General features: G+C 32.4%; 1 protein-coding gene across 4 annotated transcripts in view; it reads right to left on the reverse strand.

Moving 5' to 3' along the window:
• Positions 1–16,575, reverse strand: part of ARL6IP6 (ARF like GTPase 6 interacting protein 6) — a 31,404-nt gene that overhangs the window by 13,247 nt on the left and 1,582 nt on the right. For 2 of the 4 annotated variants that reach the window (XR_012488292.1, XM_074303445.1), the window contains exons 2-3: positions 15,534–15,602; positions 6,409–6,541 (exon numbers count right to left, since the gene is read on the reverse strand). Coding sequence is in view for 3 of the 4 variants with exons in the window: in XM_074303445.1 (XP_074159546.1) it covers positions 6,409–6,541; positions 15,534–15,602 (202 nt within the window). In the remaining variant the exon portion in view is untranslated. The remainder of the gene's footprint in view (positions 1–6,408; positions 6,542–15,533; positions 15,603–16,575) is intronic. The other 2 variants (XM_074303447.1, XM_074303446.1) reach the window with 1 other exon arrangement.

Here is a 16,575-nt window from a genome sequence, read left to right on the forward strand (position 1 = left end):
CTCCGATTTCGGTTCATTTATATATACTACCTCCCATGCTTGAACACACTCTTTACCTATGTATCTTGGAATCTCCATTTTCCTTCAAACTAAGCTCAGAAGCTATCTTCTATATGAGATTACTCCTGATGCCTCCAGCTGCTTATATATCATGTGAGACAAAACTGTTAAGCTGGAGAAATTACCTAGTGTGTGGCTTCACCAGTAGAAATAATATGCTTGAGGAAAGATGCTTTGTTTTTGTTTCTCTATCCTCATAGTATTTGGCACATAGCAGACTATTAGTAAATGCTTAATGACTGAATATATGTGTCTTAGTCCCTGTGGGCAGGGACTACCTTATTTCCTCGTAACTCTAATTCCTAGGCACAAATATAAGAAATGTTTTGTGTAAATCTATTCAATGTTCAAATTTGTATTTTAATATAACTCCTTTACTCAAAAATTTTTATTGGCACCATCCCAATTCTATAATGAAATTCAAAGTCACAGAATCTGGTTGCTTAAAAGGATGAACTAAATGACTATTTAATCCAAATATTAAAAAAAGGAACAAATCCAACAAATAAATGGATCCAGCCTCAATCTGCACACTTTTAAAGAGGAAGAATTCTCCAGCTTTCCAGGCAGTCCATCCCACTTCTGGATACATCTATTGTTAGGAAATTTTTCCTGACATCAAGGCTAAAATGACCTATTTCCAATTTCCACTTATTACTTTTGGTTATGCCTTTTAGTAACTAACACAACAATTCTTATCACTCTTTCACATGACAGCTCTTCAAATACAGAAATCCCTTCCTAGTTTACTCCTTTTAAGGTCAAACATGTCCTATTTTAAAAATTAATCTTCACGCATTCAATGCCCTTCACCATTCCAGTTGTGCTCTTCTTGGTACTCTTCAGCTTTTCAATGCCCTTCTTAGGCTATGGTTTCCAATACTGAATACTAAAAGACTCTGGAAGAGGTCTGGCATAGGTCAGAGTACAGAAGGACAATCATCACATTATTCCTAGCAGCTATATACTTCTTAATGCAGCCCAATAAAGGATTAGCTTTTTTGGCTACCAGAGAGATTTCATTGACCTTGCAGTCCACTAAAACCTTCAAATCTTTTCCTGTATACAGATAGTTCTCAATTTACGTAAAATTTACATTACACATAGAATTCTGAAACCTATGTTAATTTTACTATACAGTACTGTACTCTCTCTTTCCATTCTAGTTCATCTTGGTTCCCCTTCCCATCTTACTACCAAGAAAAACAAGTTCTAGCAGTCTTTTGTCAGGTAGCAGGCAGACAACTTCAGCTTTTTAAAATTCACTTGATGTGAGGTAATTTTTTTTTTAACATCACCTTAGTGTACATCTTTATAATTTTATATGTATTTCTTATACATAATGTTTTAATTACTTCTCAGAGCTTCCATTCTTTTTCATTTTATTGAAATGTTTAATCCATTCACATTTAAGTTATGAGTTAAATTTATATTTTCTTCCATTTGTCTGCAACATTGTTTTTTTAAGTTATGACTCCTCCCTCCTCCAACTTTTGCTGTGAACATAGGACTATGCTTCTTCTGTTACGTTAGCATAATTTGTGTGTGGAGATGGGGTGGATGATTGTCACTTATTTCCACTGGCTCTCTTTGCCTTTATTTTTAATATCACCCTCTTGGATAAATATTCTGTAGTATGCTGCAATTATAAAAATTATTTTTCTCTTTCTTGAACCTTTAACGCAAATGCTGTCTAGTTCCTAGATTTCTTCACTTGAGTATACCTTCTTAATCACCCTTCACTTACCTGACACTTACCAGTACTGGCCAAGTACTAGGTTTCATTCTCATATCTCGGTAATACACAGGAAATTATAATATATTGGGATTTCTAGCTCCTACTGTTTATTGTCTAAACTTTGGATATGTCTGTATAGACATTTAAAGCTATGGATTTTACTACTACTTCTCTTTTTGAATTGCTATTTTTTAGACTTATTGGAACTGATGCAAAGTGAAATGTATTGTGTACAAAGCAATAGCAAGATTGTACAATGATCTAACTATGAACAATTTAGCTATTACCAGTAATAGAATGATCCAAAGCAACTCTGAAGGACTTATGATGAAAAATGCTTTCCATCCCAAAGAAAATGATGGTGTGTGAATATGGACTGAAGCACAGTTTCAAATTGCTTGTCTTCTAAATGGGGAGGGGAAGGGGAGGAGATACACAGCAAGAAAAGATTGGATCTGATATCGAGGAGGGTTATTGTCCTATGTTAAACTAATGACATCTATGTTTGTAAAAGTATCTAGGACAGGGATGGAATATTTCCCAAATAGCTCTCTATAGATTTTCTCACATTATCAGCTTATTTTTTATCATAAATCTCTAATTCTCCATTTTGATCAAAAGATTGAGCAGTTCTCTCACCTCATCCTTTAGGGAAAATATGTTATCAGATAAATTTTATCCTTACTTCCTAAACAACCAAAATTGTTGCTAAAGGTAATAAACATTTTCAAAATGCCAAAAAAGAAAAAAACAAAAACAAAAAACGTGTTTGCTTTTGCATAGAATTGGGGAACATGTTAAATATTCTTCTTTTTTAATACTTTCAAATAGCTCACTGCTCTAAGCGCCTAAAGCTGCACAAAGGAAATTTCAAAAAATAAGTCCCATTTTTCTTGCCAAAATCAGGTTAGGAAAGGTAAAAAGAAAACTCAAATAAATATCTCCATCTAGTGGCCATAAAACAAATATACAGAGCAGATTTTGTAGTGGCTTTCTAGAAAGGATTTTTTTTTTTTTTTTTTTTTTTTTTTTTTTAACCAGGGAGTAGAAAAGTTCGATAAGGCTTCATTCAGCTTTAGAATCCTAAATATTGACCTCAAAGAGAAGTAGCTTTTATGGAATAGTAGATGATAAATATAGAGAAGGAAAATGGATTCATGGAACTATATAGTTCTATTCAAGCTTCTCACAATTCTTCTCCAAATAGTTCAGTATCAGCATTTTGGATGCTGGACTGAGTTTAGATGTCCCAGATGATTTGAGGAAGAAGAGAAGTCTCTGAGGCTTTCCTGACATGGTCTTAAATAGAGAATAATATTGAGGGTCCCAAAGATACTTATCAGGATGAGATTTACTGGAAAGTAACCACTATGCAACAAAGAATTAATTGGTTTGTTCACCTGCTTCTATCTTCTACTTAAAAATGTTTTCAACTCTTCAAGAAATAAATTTCATTTCAGTAACTTAAATTTTATAATGTAAAACTAATTTAGTTCAAGACTGATGAAAGACTCTGATGGCTAATTCTAATGAAGGAAGAACACATCTAAAGAAACCAACAGACCTACAAGTGTCTCTAGTTTAGTTGATGAAAAAAAGGACATGCATAAAGATGAAAGGGTAACACATATTCAGAATACAAGAATGAATGGAAATGAAAACCAGTGAGTGCTAGGAAGACCAATAGCCAAAAAATCAGAGGCTTCCAAAAAAGCTGAAGACTACACAGGAGATAAAGGATAGCTTGTATAAATGTTTCACATTAACAAGAATGACCAACTTCAGGAATGATAAAACAGAAGTATATTACTAAGACAGAAAACATCCAGGCACCTTCCCATTTCCACCAAGGAAGCTTGGGTTGTGGGGAAGAGTATAAAGGTCAAGGGTCAACTTTCTCCCAGAAAGTGAGTTGAATCAAAAAAAAAGTCCCCAGCTGGCTTGTTTCTCCAAGAAGTTCCATTTGCTCCTTTGGGTAACTGGGTAGGGAGGGATGGTTAAGTCTGCAGACTGAAAATGTACTCCTTCCAGGGAAAATTTGTTCAAAATACGTACAATTCTATCTGGAACCAATTAACAAGTACCAAGGTACCATGGTAATTACTTTGTTGTTATTGTCTATCTTTTGTATATTTCAGAGCCCTGAAAGAATTTATAAATAGCAAAATATTCACAGCAAAACTGAATAATACAAAAAAAGAATGCAAGAAAACAGTAAAGTCCTTTTTCCTTTTCTGAGAAGGATCCCTAATAAAATCCTAGAAAGGATTACTAAATAGATGGCTAATTCTCATTAATTATCAGATCTCCTCAAATCTGACAATCTCCAAGTACCTGTTCCCCACAGCAATCAAAAATTTCATCTTGATGCTTTGTAATTTTTTTTAATAATTTATTATTTGATTGTAATATGTAAAATAATACATTTAAGTTTCAATATTAAATCATGTACCTTGGGATTCATATTGATTGAACTTCCACACTGCCTCTGCCCAAGTTGTAGAAAAGAGAATAAATGGTTCTACATCTTTTTAGCTCATTTTTATTTTGGGTTGTTTTATTTTGTTGTTGTTGTTGTTGAGGCAATTGTGGTTAAGTGACTTGCCCAGGGTTACATAGCAAGGAAATGTTAAATATCTCAGGTCCTCCTGACTTTAGGGCTGGTGCTCTATCCATTACACCAACTAGCTGCCCCTTTAACTCATTTTTACATGTCTTCTATCATTTTACCCTGATAAACTTTTTGGCTATAAGGAAAAAGAAGTACTCAACTTGGCCCAGGCCTTCTAGAAATCATATTTCCCTTAGTTGGGATACCTGGTTTTATCCTATTTCAACTTGGATGTTGGTATTTGTTGGGGATTAAACCAATTTTAAGCCCCCCCCCCAAAAAAAAGTTTCATCAATTTAAAGTCAATAACTAGGTAACATTTCATTCCTTGAACATTTGCTTATAAAGGACTGCTAAACATATCCTCATTATTATAATGAAAACAATTCATATCTTACACATGCTACTTCAAGGTTATAAAAATTCATGTTTTATTGAAGTGAAAGCTGAAGTTCTAAGAGAATTGAATTGCCACTGGTTACGTGTTTAGAAAGTTTTAGACCTAGGGCTCAAACTCCAACCTCTCCTAACTATAAATCCTACCTATTCTCTTTCCATCACATTATGCTATCTCTGAATCTGTAGCCTTTACAGATTCTACAATTAATACAAGTTGACAACATTTTTCTTCAATAGTCAAATCAACAAGAATTTACTAATAAACCAATCAGCAAACATTTATAAAGCATCTACTATGTGCTGGGCACTGTGCTGGACATGAAGTACACAAATACAAAGAATGAAACAATTTATTGTCAAGAAATTTATCTCCTCTATTTAGGGAAAAGATGTGAAAGAGAACAAATGAGTGAGAGAGAACATGTATACATACATACATACATACATACATATATATGTAAGTAAATAGCATAAATACAAAAGTATAATGTATATAAGTACAAGTCAGTTTGAAGGGAAGAACACTAGTAAGTGAAAGAGCTAGGAAAGACTTCATGTAGGACAGAGCCTGAATTTCATCTTGAAGGAAGACAAACTTTATGAAGTCTAGTTAAGAAAGAAGAATATCCTAAAGCATGGGGAATTGCTAGAATAAAGGCACAATAAATAAAGATGTAATTATCTTATGTGAAGAACATAGAGAAGACCAGTTTGACTGTAAAATAAAAACCAAACTGAGGAGTTTATACTTCGTTCTAGAGGCAATAAGGAGTCATTATTGGTCAAAGGATATGAACAATTTTCAGATGATGAAATTAAAACTATTTCCATTCATATGAAAGTGTTCCAAATCACTATTGATCAGAGAAATGGAAATTAAGACAACTCTGAGATACCACTACACACCTGTCAGATTGGCTAAGATGACAGGAACAAATAATGATGAATGTTGGAGGGGATGTGGGAAAACTGGGACACTAATACATTGTTGATGGAGTTGTGAAAGAATCCAACCATTCTGGAGAGCAACCTGGAATTATGCCCCAAAAGTTATCAAAATGTGTATATCTTTTGACCCAGCAGTGCTACTACTGGGCTTATATCCCAAGGAAATACTAAAGAAGGAAAAGGGACCTGTATGTGCCAAAATATTTGTGGCAGCCCTTTTTGTAGTGGCTAGAAACTGGAAAATGAATGGATGTCCATCAATTGGAGAATGGTTGGGTAAATTATGGTATATGAATGTTATAGAATATTATTGTTCTGCAAGAAATAACCAATAGGAGGAATGCAGAGAGGCTTGGAGAGACTTACATCAACGGATGCTGAGTGAAACGAGCAGAACTAGGAGATCATTATACACTTCCACAATGATACTGTATGAGGATGTATTCTGATGGAAGTGGATATCTTCAACAGAGTTAAAATGAATATAACAGATTCTGTTTAAAGGCAAAATTAAAAACTTGTTCCATGTCTCTTTTGTGGGTAGACAATTTACTTCTGTAAATCGCTTAAAAAAAATAATACAGGCTTCTGATTATTCTTATTTCTTTCACAAAGAACTAAAGAGGCAATATCTAAAAACAAAAATACTTACTTGAACTTTGCTGGTGAAAGAGGAGTAGGAGGGAACATTCCAGGTTCAAAAGAATCAAAGTAAGTCACTGTCCAAGAAAAACTGCAACATGAGAATCCTGCTGTTAAGGATATAATGAATAAAGTCCAGAATCCTTAATAAAAGAGAAAAAAGAGGGGAAAAAAAATAAAACTTGTAAATTTTAAAATCCTTGACAATAACTGAGAAAACCAATTTTTTTAAAAACAAGTTTTATTAAAGCTTTTCATTTACAAAATATATGGATGGATAATTTTCCCCCTCCTTCTCCCCTAGATAGCAGGTATTCCAATACATATTAAATATTAAAATATATGTTAAGCCCAATATTTATATATGCATACATATAGTTATCTTGATGCACAAGAAAAACCAGATCAAGAAGGAACAAAAAACCCCAAAAGAGAAAACAAAATGCAACAAACAACAGAAAGTGAAAATGCTATATTGTGGTCCACACTCAGTTCCCACAGTCCTCTCTCTGGGTACAGATGGCTCTCATCACTGAATAATTGAAACTCAATTGAATCATCTCGTTGTTGAAGAGAGCCACATCCATCTGAATTGATGATCTTTACTCTTCTTGTTGCTGTTTCCTGGTTCTGCTCATTTCACTTAGCATCCAGGTCTCTCTGAAATCATCCTGTTGGTCTTTTCTTACAGAACAGTAATATTCCATGCCATTCATATACCATAATTTATTCAGCCGTTCTTCAATTGATGGGCATCCATTCAGTTTCCACTACAAAAAGAACTGCCACATATTTGCACATGTGGGTCCCTTTCCCTCAAGATCTTTTTGGGATATTAGTAGCAACACTGCTGGGTCAAAGGGTATGCAGTTTGATTAGCTTTTTGAGCATAGTTCCAAACTGCTCTCCAGAATGGTTGGATCCATTCACAGTTCCACAAACAATGTATCAGTATCCCAGTTTTCCCACATCCCCTCCAACATTCCTCATTATCTTTTCCTGTCATCTTAGTCAATCTGAGAGGTGTGTAGTAGTATCTCAGAGTAGTCTTTAATTTGCATTTCTCTGATCAACACTGATTTGGAGCACCTTTTCATGACTAGAAAGTTTCAATTTCTTCATCTGAAAATTGTTCATATCCTTTGACCATTTATCAACTGGACAAGGCTTGATTTCTTATGAGTCGATTCCCTATATATTTTAGAAATGAGGCCTTTATCAAAACCTTTGAATGTAAAATTGAGGCAACCAATTTTATTCAAATCAATATCAAATTTAAAAACTTTTCTTCTTCTGACATGTCAGTATAAAATTTAATTGAAGCCATGAAAGAGCAATAGAAAAATAAGTACAAAAATGAAACTTATGGCTTTAGACAGCAAAAATGTTGGTCCCATTATTCCTTAGCATGTCACTTTTTTTTTTTTTTGAAGTGGGACTCTTTCCATACCACACTAAGTGGGATGCAGTTAACACTTTCTGTGATAAAGTCTGGTAACTCCTACAATTTATAGAATACTATATAATGAAAATAGCACTTAAAAGATTTGCTGGGTATTTCATATACTAACCTCCTTGATTCTTATAACTCTCATAGTTCTTCTTATCCTCTTACTTCAGTTGCTAAGGCTAAGGGAATTGGTTCAATAAGTGAGGTTCAAAGTCATTGCAAAATGACACTACAGATTCAAACCCATATTTTTCTGATATCAAATCCAAGAAAATTTCTATCTACCATTCCATGTTGTCTGTTATCTAGTGTTTCCTTCATACTAATAGATTTAAGAATTTTTTCCTTTTCACCTTTAAATATTTTAATAGCTGAGTAATTAAAATCAATTTTAAGTTTAAGCTTAACCATATTCAAAAATATGCAGTTGCTAACCTACAAAATGTTTTTCCATTTATCAACTATTGCAAAATTAGTTTTTTCAAAATGTATCCCCAAAGAAACAATACTAAAAATCTATTATTAATACAGTTAAGCTATAAAATTATCAAAGTTCTGAGAAGGGAAAGAGGATGGGTGCAATCTAATGAGGCAGAAAATGTTTTATTTCCCAGCATCAGGATCAGAGCTGGCCATTAACTTAAGTTAATACTTACCTTTTTAAACTACCTTGAATCCCTCCACAAGGGTTCCTGTTCCCTCTTCCTTAGATCCCCCAACATACTTGTTCTATATCTCAGCATTGCAAAATGATTTCCCCTCAACCCAATCAAAACATCCATCTCTTCAAGTGTATCCAAAATAAGTAGGAATTATTGGTCTGAATGACTGACAATGCTTAATCCCCTTTCAATTATAGCTACATTCTAAAAAAGAGCATTTCTTCCTACCGTAATTCTGGAATCTGGATGAATGGAGGTGTCAGGTTTGAAAAACATTAGGTTTTCTCAGACTAGAAATCAACTAATATATAGACTTTAAGTTTCTTAATTTCCCCACTTTTCTTTTCCAATTGTCTCCTCCCACCCTCTCCCTAAGATTTTCTGTACATGGTTATAAGATATAAGGGGAGAACAGTAGCACTTGTACATTTGAAACAGAAATTTGAAGATATGGGATTTTTTTTTTTAAACTTGGGACTGCCTAAATTTAGTAGAGAAGTGATCTAGTGGAAAGATTTAGAATCAATAAAAAAGTCAAAAAGAGTTAGATTAAAAGTCAATGAAGAGGCACAGTGATAAATGCTGAGAATATAAAGGCAAAAAATAGTTCCAGCTGTGAAAAAACTCGAAATCTAAGGAATGAAATGAATATACAAAAGAAAGCTGAAAAAGAACAAGTGAACAAGAGAGTTTCATGAGGTGTTAATACCAAATCTGATTGGATTGATGAGACTTGGGAACTGTATCAATGAAATCACATATTGAGTCTCATTTCCTTTAACCTAAATCTGCTATCTTAAAACTACTTTTGCTGTATATCTTTACAATTATTTGTAATTACATAATGTAATGTTATAATTACATTGAAATACTGCTAAATCAACTTTGTAAATGTCTACAAATGTTCTTATTCATCTCTCTATATAAAAAGTAGTCTTAATAGTCTGTTTTGGATATGGTGTTTGCACATCATTGTTTAAATGTTGCCTCCTCCTTTTCCTAGAATTCTCAATACTTTACAATACTTGGTAAATAGGAGGCACTTAACATTTATTGTCTTAATTAAGCACTTATTTCCAAGGTTTTATGCTGGGTCCTGGAAATAAAATAAATTTAACAAACTTGGTTCATTTCTTCTACAATCACAATTTCATATGGATAGTTACACAAATTCTTTATATCAATCTTAATTATAAATCACAATTTGTTCAGCCATTTTTTACTTGTGTACATTGGTACACTGGCTATTTTTAATTTTTGTAATAATAATAATGTTGCTATAGGGTTTTTTGGGGGGTGGCAAAGAATTGGAAATTAAGATGATGCCTATCAATTGAGGAACAGTTGAACAAGTTGTGCTATGACTATGATGGAATACTATTGTGCTAAAAAGAAATTATGAACAGAATGCTTTAACAAAAACCTGAAGTTCAATGAACTGATGAAAATCAAAGGGGCAGAACCAAAACGTTGTATAATTGTACAGCAATATCATAGAGTGACCAATTCTGAATGATTCAACTACTCTCAGCAATACTTTAATTCCAAGACTTTAATTTTTAAAAAATCTGTTTTCTTTCACAAAATTGACTAGTAGAGGAATGTTTTACATGACTGCACACATACAATCTATCAAATTATCATTTTAGGGAAGAGGATAAGGGAAAATTTGGAACTCAAATAAAAAAAAAAATGTTTAAAATTGTTTTTCTATGTAAATGGAAAAACATATTGTTTAATAAGAATGTTTCTATATAAACAACTTTTTTTAAACTTTCTGATAATACTCTGGAGATATCAATAACAAAATTATTAGACCAGACTATAAATGTGCTGGTGGCCTGCCCCATCAAATTTTGTATGTCAAATTGAATAGAATGCCAGCCCTGATATGTCATGAAGATTCATCTTCCTGAGTTTAAAACTGGCCTCAGACATTTACTGTGTGACCCTGGGCAAGACACTTAATCATTTGCCTCAATGTCTTCATCTATCTTTAAAATGAGAGGAAATGGCCCCTATTCATGAAATCAGACATAAATGAACATTATGTTTAAGGCTAGGCATTTTTTTTTTAATGAAAAACATTTCCTTTTGTAAACTGTCAATTCATAACCTTTTAACAGTTCCTTTAGGAACTGAACTTTATCTATATTTTTACCAGTCCCCTATAATTTTGATATTTATATATTTGCTATGTTGTCCCATCTTTAATGTTTGTTATATTATTTTCCTCATTATTTTAAAGCATATTTTGCAATGTAGGTAGCTGAAATTTAATGTATTAGAGGGACTCCAAGCTTTTATCTTTCCACATTACTAACAAATTTTTCCAATAGTTATTTCTAAAATAATGAATCTTTTATGCAATTTTTTTCTAGTTTTATCAAATTAGTCTGAGACCCAGAGATTAGGTAATTCTCTGGGTCTCAAATGTTCATCTACAAAATGAAGGGTCTGGGGCCCACAATTTCTAAGGCCAAGTTTTGTTTTAAAATTTATATCATGTCATCTCTATTATTTTCAATTTCTTATTTTTTCTAATCTTTTAATAAAAACTTTTTATTATTTTTGGGTTACTAAACTTATTATCTCTTCTTTGTCCCACACATGATTTCACTTCCTAAAACCAGAAATATGTCCACTTTAGCTGTTAAGAGATTTTTATATCAATCCACTGACATTCTTAGGAATTTTTCAGTTCTTTCCTTTCTGGTACATGACAACCAGTTGTGTATGATACATATGTATAAGTGATTTTATTTGGAGGCATCTACTGGGTTTCCAGTAAAAATACTGAGTTATCCAGTATTTCAAGTATTTCTGTTCTTCCATATTATGAATGAAAAGCCAGAATTTAATTTTCTACAACTCCAAATTAGTGTTTCAATTTAAATTTTGTTCCAAAACCCAACTATACAAGACCTTTACAAAATGGTTCTAGATGTAAACTAGGTATCTGTATTAGAAATCTATTTATAATCCAGTTAAATTGAAAGGGTAATAGAAAAAGGAACTCATTAGTCATTGATAAATTATTCAGTCTAATCTATCACTAAGTGTACCTTTTTTCTTTGAAATGCATCTTTGATTTACCCTTTATCTCAATTCAGACTGTTACCACGTTAAAACAGAAACTAGTCTTTTATAGTATACCTAAATAATCTCTAATCACTTACATAAAATCCTGAAACATAATTTCAATTCCCCATTGAACCACCTAAAATAGCTCCCTATAGAACAGTTCAAATCTTCCTAATATCTTTGATAATCTGAATCTTAGATCCTTCCTAAATGATTTCAGACAAATAAATTCTCTGGCCTGTACCTTTGACTATAAAATAAACCACATGTTTATGATTCAATTCAGTTCTAACCCTTCTAATTCTAATCTGAAGAAGAAAATTTTGAGAAGTTCAGGACGGTAGTGGAGAGGTAACAATTTTAGACACTTGAAAGTGGGACACCTAGGTTATCTAGAGGAAAAGAAGAGCTCCTCTGAAACTCTTGTTTCAATTTTAATAGTAACAATAACATTTCATCCTAGAATATCTTGTTTTTTTCTTTCATGTATCTTCTTGAAAAAGTATGCTCCATTCTAGAGACTTATTTAACTGTTTAGTTTTAGCTTGAAGTCTAATAAAATTAAAACAGTGGTTAATAAGACTACAAAAATTACTATGAAAGCACAGTTTTTAAATAGTGAAAGCATCTGAAAAATTATGAAACTTGTGAATAAATATGTAAAATCCAATCTTCAACTCACACAACTGATAAATAGTATAGATGGCTATTTTTAATAATTTGGATATACATCCCACAACAATTCCCCTATAAGCATATTTCCTTATAAGAAAGTTGTTATACTGTAGAGAATCTTTTTACAGTGTCTTTCAATAACATTGTAGAAAGAGCCAGAAACTTTTTGATGGTGACAAGTAATATCTATTATTTGTAATTATTAGCATACCTGATCTAATAGAATTAAGTATTGCCTTTAAATAGCCATAGTTTGAGTCTCTATGAATACATTGTATTTATAATTTTACAATTTGCAACATAGATAGAAACCTTGTTGTAGAAGAATCTGATCTCCTTTGCAGAGAGAATTTCCTCAAATAAGATCAAGGTCACAAACTATTTCTCAATATCAGTAAGACAAAAGGATACTCTTTTTAAGGAAAAGAAGGGACTAAGAAAACATACATATAAAGATGATATGGTACAGTATTTTTGATACTATTTTGAACCACTTCTACTAGTATACGTCATAGCTCATTTATGCCTTATAGTGTAAACTCACCTAATATGCTGGCAGCCTTCCTTTAATTCTTAAAGGTTACAATTTATATATTAATGATTATTACCATTATTAAGACTGCCCATTTATTACCTTCTGGCCCTTCTAGTCATGCATATCCTTGTTAATTATCTTTTACACTATTTCTTAAGTGATTATTCATTCTTGGCAATAGATCATAGAACAAAAATCTATATGTTGCTATCTATCCAACAAATTGGTAGCATATTGATTAATTTGAGACACTATTATTCTTTATCTACTTAGGTTACCCTATGTAAGTTTATATACCAATCTCTTGGATGACCACAGAATTCACTGCAGATACTATAGTACTCTGGAGCTCTAGGCAATCAGTATAATGGTATCTACAAACAGAACTAATTGGAGGACCTTACTACTTAGAGCAAAGCTTCTTAAACTGTGAATTGCAAAGCCAGAGTATGGGGGTCATGAAATTATGATGTGCTTTCAGTAAATGTTTGATTTGTATGCCTATTTTATCTACCTAGACATACACACACATACATACACACACATACACACACACCCAGGGTCATGCAAAAATTTCTCTGGCAAAAAAAAAAAAAAAAAAAAAAGGGTAGAGTAAAGAAAGAGTTTGAAAAGTTCTGATTTAAAAGAAATATCTTATGGATTTGAAATTTTGCTCAGGGCATTCCCCTTAACTGATGTCGAAATGGGGATTGATAAACAATCTCGAATCTCTATAGTTGCTCCATCACAGACTCTCAGCTACTTTAACAGCTGCACAGGATGCACCTTCCTGAAAGTCTTTAGAAGATGCTTTTTCTTCTGAGGAGCAAAATAAACACTAAGTTAAAAGTCTTAGTTAAACTTATCACCAGAAGAAACTCTAAAAGTAAAACCCTTTTCCCAAAAATATTCAAGATACCCATGAAGCAATAGTAGTGGCTAGTTAGAAGACTTTGCTTTTGGAAAAAATACTAGAAACTGAAGGACCTCAATTTTGTGCACGAACAGGTATTTCATTTAAGCTTAGCATAGTGATATAAACTGTTAGAAAAAAAAAATCCACCCAAAACAAATGGCACAAATGATTTTAAAAAGTAGCATAACATTATTATGACTGAAGTTCCGGCTTTAAAATGCTACTGCCTTCTTGCAGGAATAAATGTCTATAAATCAGTTATCCCTTTCTCCAGTATATGCATATACACAAATTTAGGAATTTAGAAGGTACCTTATATTCACTAACTTTTCTTTCATTTCTAATCTCCTGAATCAGCATTTACCAATATATATTTTACAGCATTGTACCTTATTTTGAGTTTGCCATGCATGATTCTTCTAAATAAATTTTGTTACTTTTTGGCTTCTACTTAATTTCCAATATTACATTACAAAATAGTAAGGGTAAGATTTTGAAAGACCATTTCCTGGAGTTGAGTTAAGTAAGGCTATATGGGAAGTGGGCCTCAGATGAGAGGCTTCAATTCTTCATTTTCAGGATATGCGAAACAGCTCTAGTAATACAAATCACCTAAGAAGTAAAGGCATAACCCAGTCATCAAAGAATTTTGTAAAAGTCAGAAGAGGAAAACTTTTCAACAAGACAAAAGACTAACTACTAGAAAATGAGTGAAATTGATAAAAACAGGTTCCAGACATATGGAACTAGCTAAAATTTAAAAGTCTGTTAGCTTGTTATCATCAAAGCTTAAAACTAACTTCCCTCATGATTAGAACCAGTCTTAAAATGACTAGCAAATAAGCTTCAGGCTAACTTTAATAAGTTAGCCTTTTCAGAAAAGATAAAGGGATATATCCAATGTTGAAGAAAAACAGCTTTAATGAAACCAGCTAGAAAGAAGAACAACCTTTTAGTAAACCTGAGCAGCATAGCTCAAACCAAAAGAAATCTTTGGATAAACAGGCCAAGAAATGATTCTAAGATTAATTTTTTTTTTTTTGTAAGACTTAGTAAGCATCAAGATCCTACATTTCCTGCAATGTTTCTTTTTAATTTTGCATCCAATGCTAACAAGGTTCAGAAGAATAGCACTCATAATCTACTAGTAATCTTTGTCTATATAGTAATAAATGTTTTGTTTTTTAATTTGGAAAGAAAAGGGCGATTTTCCTAGCTATTGGGTTTTTATTTGGTTAAATATTCTGGCTGCATGTCAATTTTTTTCACATCTCCTTTAAGACAGTTTAAGATAAACAACCTCATCCCCATTAGCTTAGGAGACCATTTCAGTGTTGCATTCAGCAGTTCAAAAGTTTAAAAAGAGTAGATGGAGCTTGGGCAGATAAAAAGCCACTATTTATGGTACATGGTGGAAATGGTGGAAGTAGTTGTAGTTTTAGATCACTTAGGCTACTCTCGCAAATGTTTCTATCGAATTTTTCTTAAAATCAACTAACAAAAGTATATTGAATAATTTCTCATTCAGTGATAGAATAGTAATGGGATTTTCTATTTGGTTAAGGAAGGAGAAATATGTTAATTTATTTTTACATGACTATAAAATGTCTTTCAAATATGAGGTAAATACCAAAGAAAGAAAATAAATTAGTTGGGACTGAATCCTATTAATCCTTATTAGATAATTTGGTATAATCTCCTGTTTTACCATTTTGGTATATTTACCACTTACCATTAATTTGTGTGTGAACTATTTATTTGGACAGGAAATTTCACATCTAGGGAAAAAGGAAAAAAAAATCAAGCCAATTACCTATTTTGTTCATACCTAATAAACCAGTTTCTACGCCATCTTCAGTCTTCAAATTCTCAGCATGTAATTCTGTAAATTAAAAAAAAGAGTTTAGATAGATAAGTAATTTAATTCCTAATCAATCAACAAGTATTTATTCACCAACTATGTGAAAAGAACTGGGAATTGAAAAAAATATATATATATCACAGCCTTCAATGAGCTTATATTCTAGTAAAAGGGAGTGAGTTATTCACATAAATAGTACAAGGTAATACTGGAAGGGGAGTAGTGGTCATCAGGAAAAACCTTGAGGAGGAAGTCCTGATTAAGATAAGTGTTAGAGAAGGCTAAGGCTTTTAAGAAGTAGAAAGCAATTCCTCAATGACACAGTTAAAGTGTGAGATGTAAAGGACAGCAAGGAAGCCAATCTGGCTAACTTAAACAGTTGGGGAGAACAGGATATCTAATAAATCTGGAAGGTAAGCAGAAGTTAAAGACACATTTTTATTGTATTTCAAATAGAAGGGAGACAATCTTTTTGAGTTAGCATGTTTCAGTAATATCACTTTGGCAGTTATATGAAAAAAAAACTGAGGCACTTAGAAGATCAATTAGGAGACTTTGTTAATAGTCCAGGTGAGAGATAAATGTCTTGAAGAAAAAGAAAATCACAAGTAACAAATGCAAGAAAGCTTATAGAGGCAGAATTTTCATAACTTGCCAACTGACTAAAAAAGAAAGATGAGTTTAGGCTGATTTGAAGATTGTGAAGTCTCATGATGAGGACAATGCCTTAAATACAAATATAAAAATTCATTATCAAGAGGACACTTAGCACTGACAAGTCACATTAAAGGCATATCTTTCAATCTTAATCTTGCTAAATTTGTCTTTTCTGTATGAAATACAGCAAGTCAGAATAAAAGGTAGCAATGCCTTTCATTAGAATCTAGGAAAATGGTGGGGAAAAAGTGAATTTTAAATTTTTTAGCATGAAATCTCATTTCATCTCTGCCTCCTGACTTTTATGTTAAAGTTCCACATTCTAGGAAGTCTTTCC

This window comes from Sminthopsis crassicaudata, chromosome 3 (genome assembly GCF_048593235.1).
Source record: "Sminthopsis crassicaudata isolate SCR6 chromosome 3, ASM4859323v1, whole genome shotgun sequence".
Lineage (NCBI taxonomy): Eukaryota > Metazoa > Chordata > Mammalia > Dasyuromorphia > Dasyuridae > Sminthopsis > Sminthopsis crassicaudata.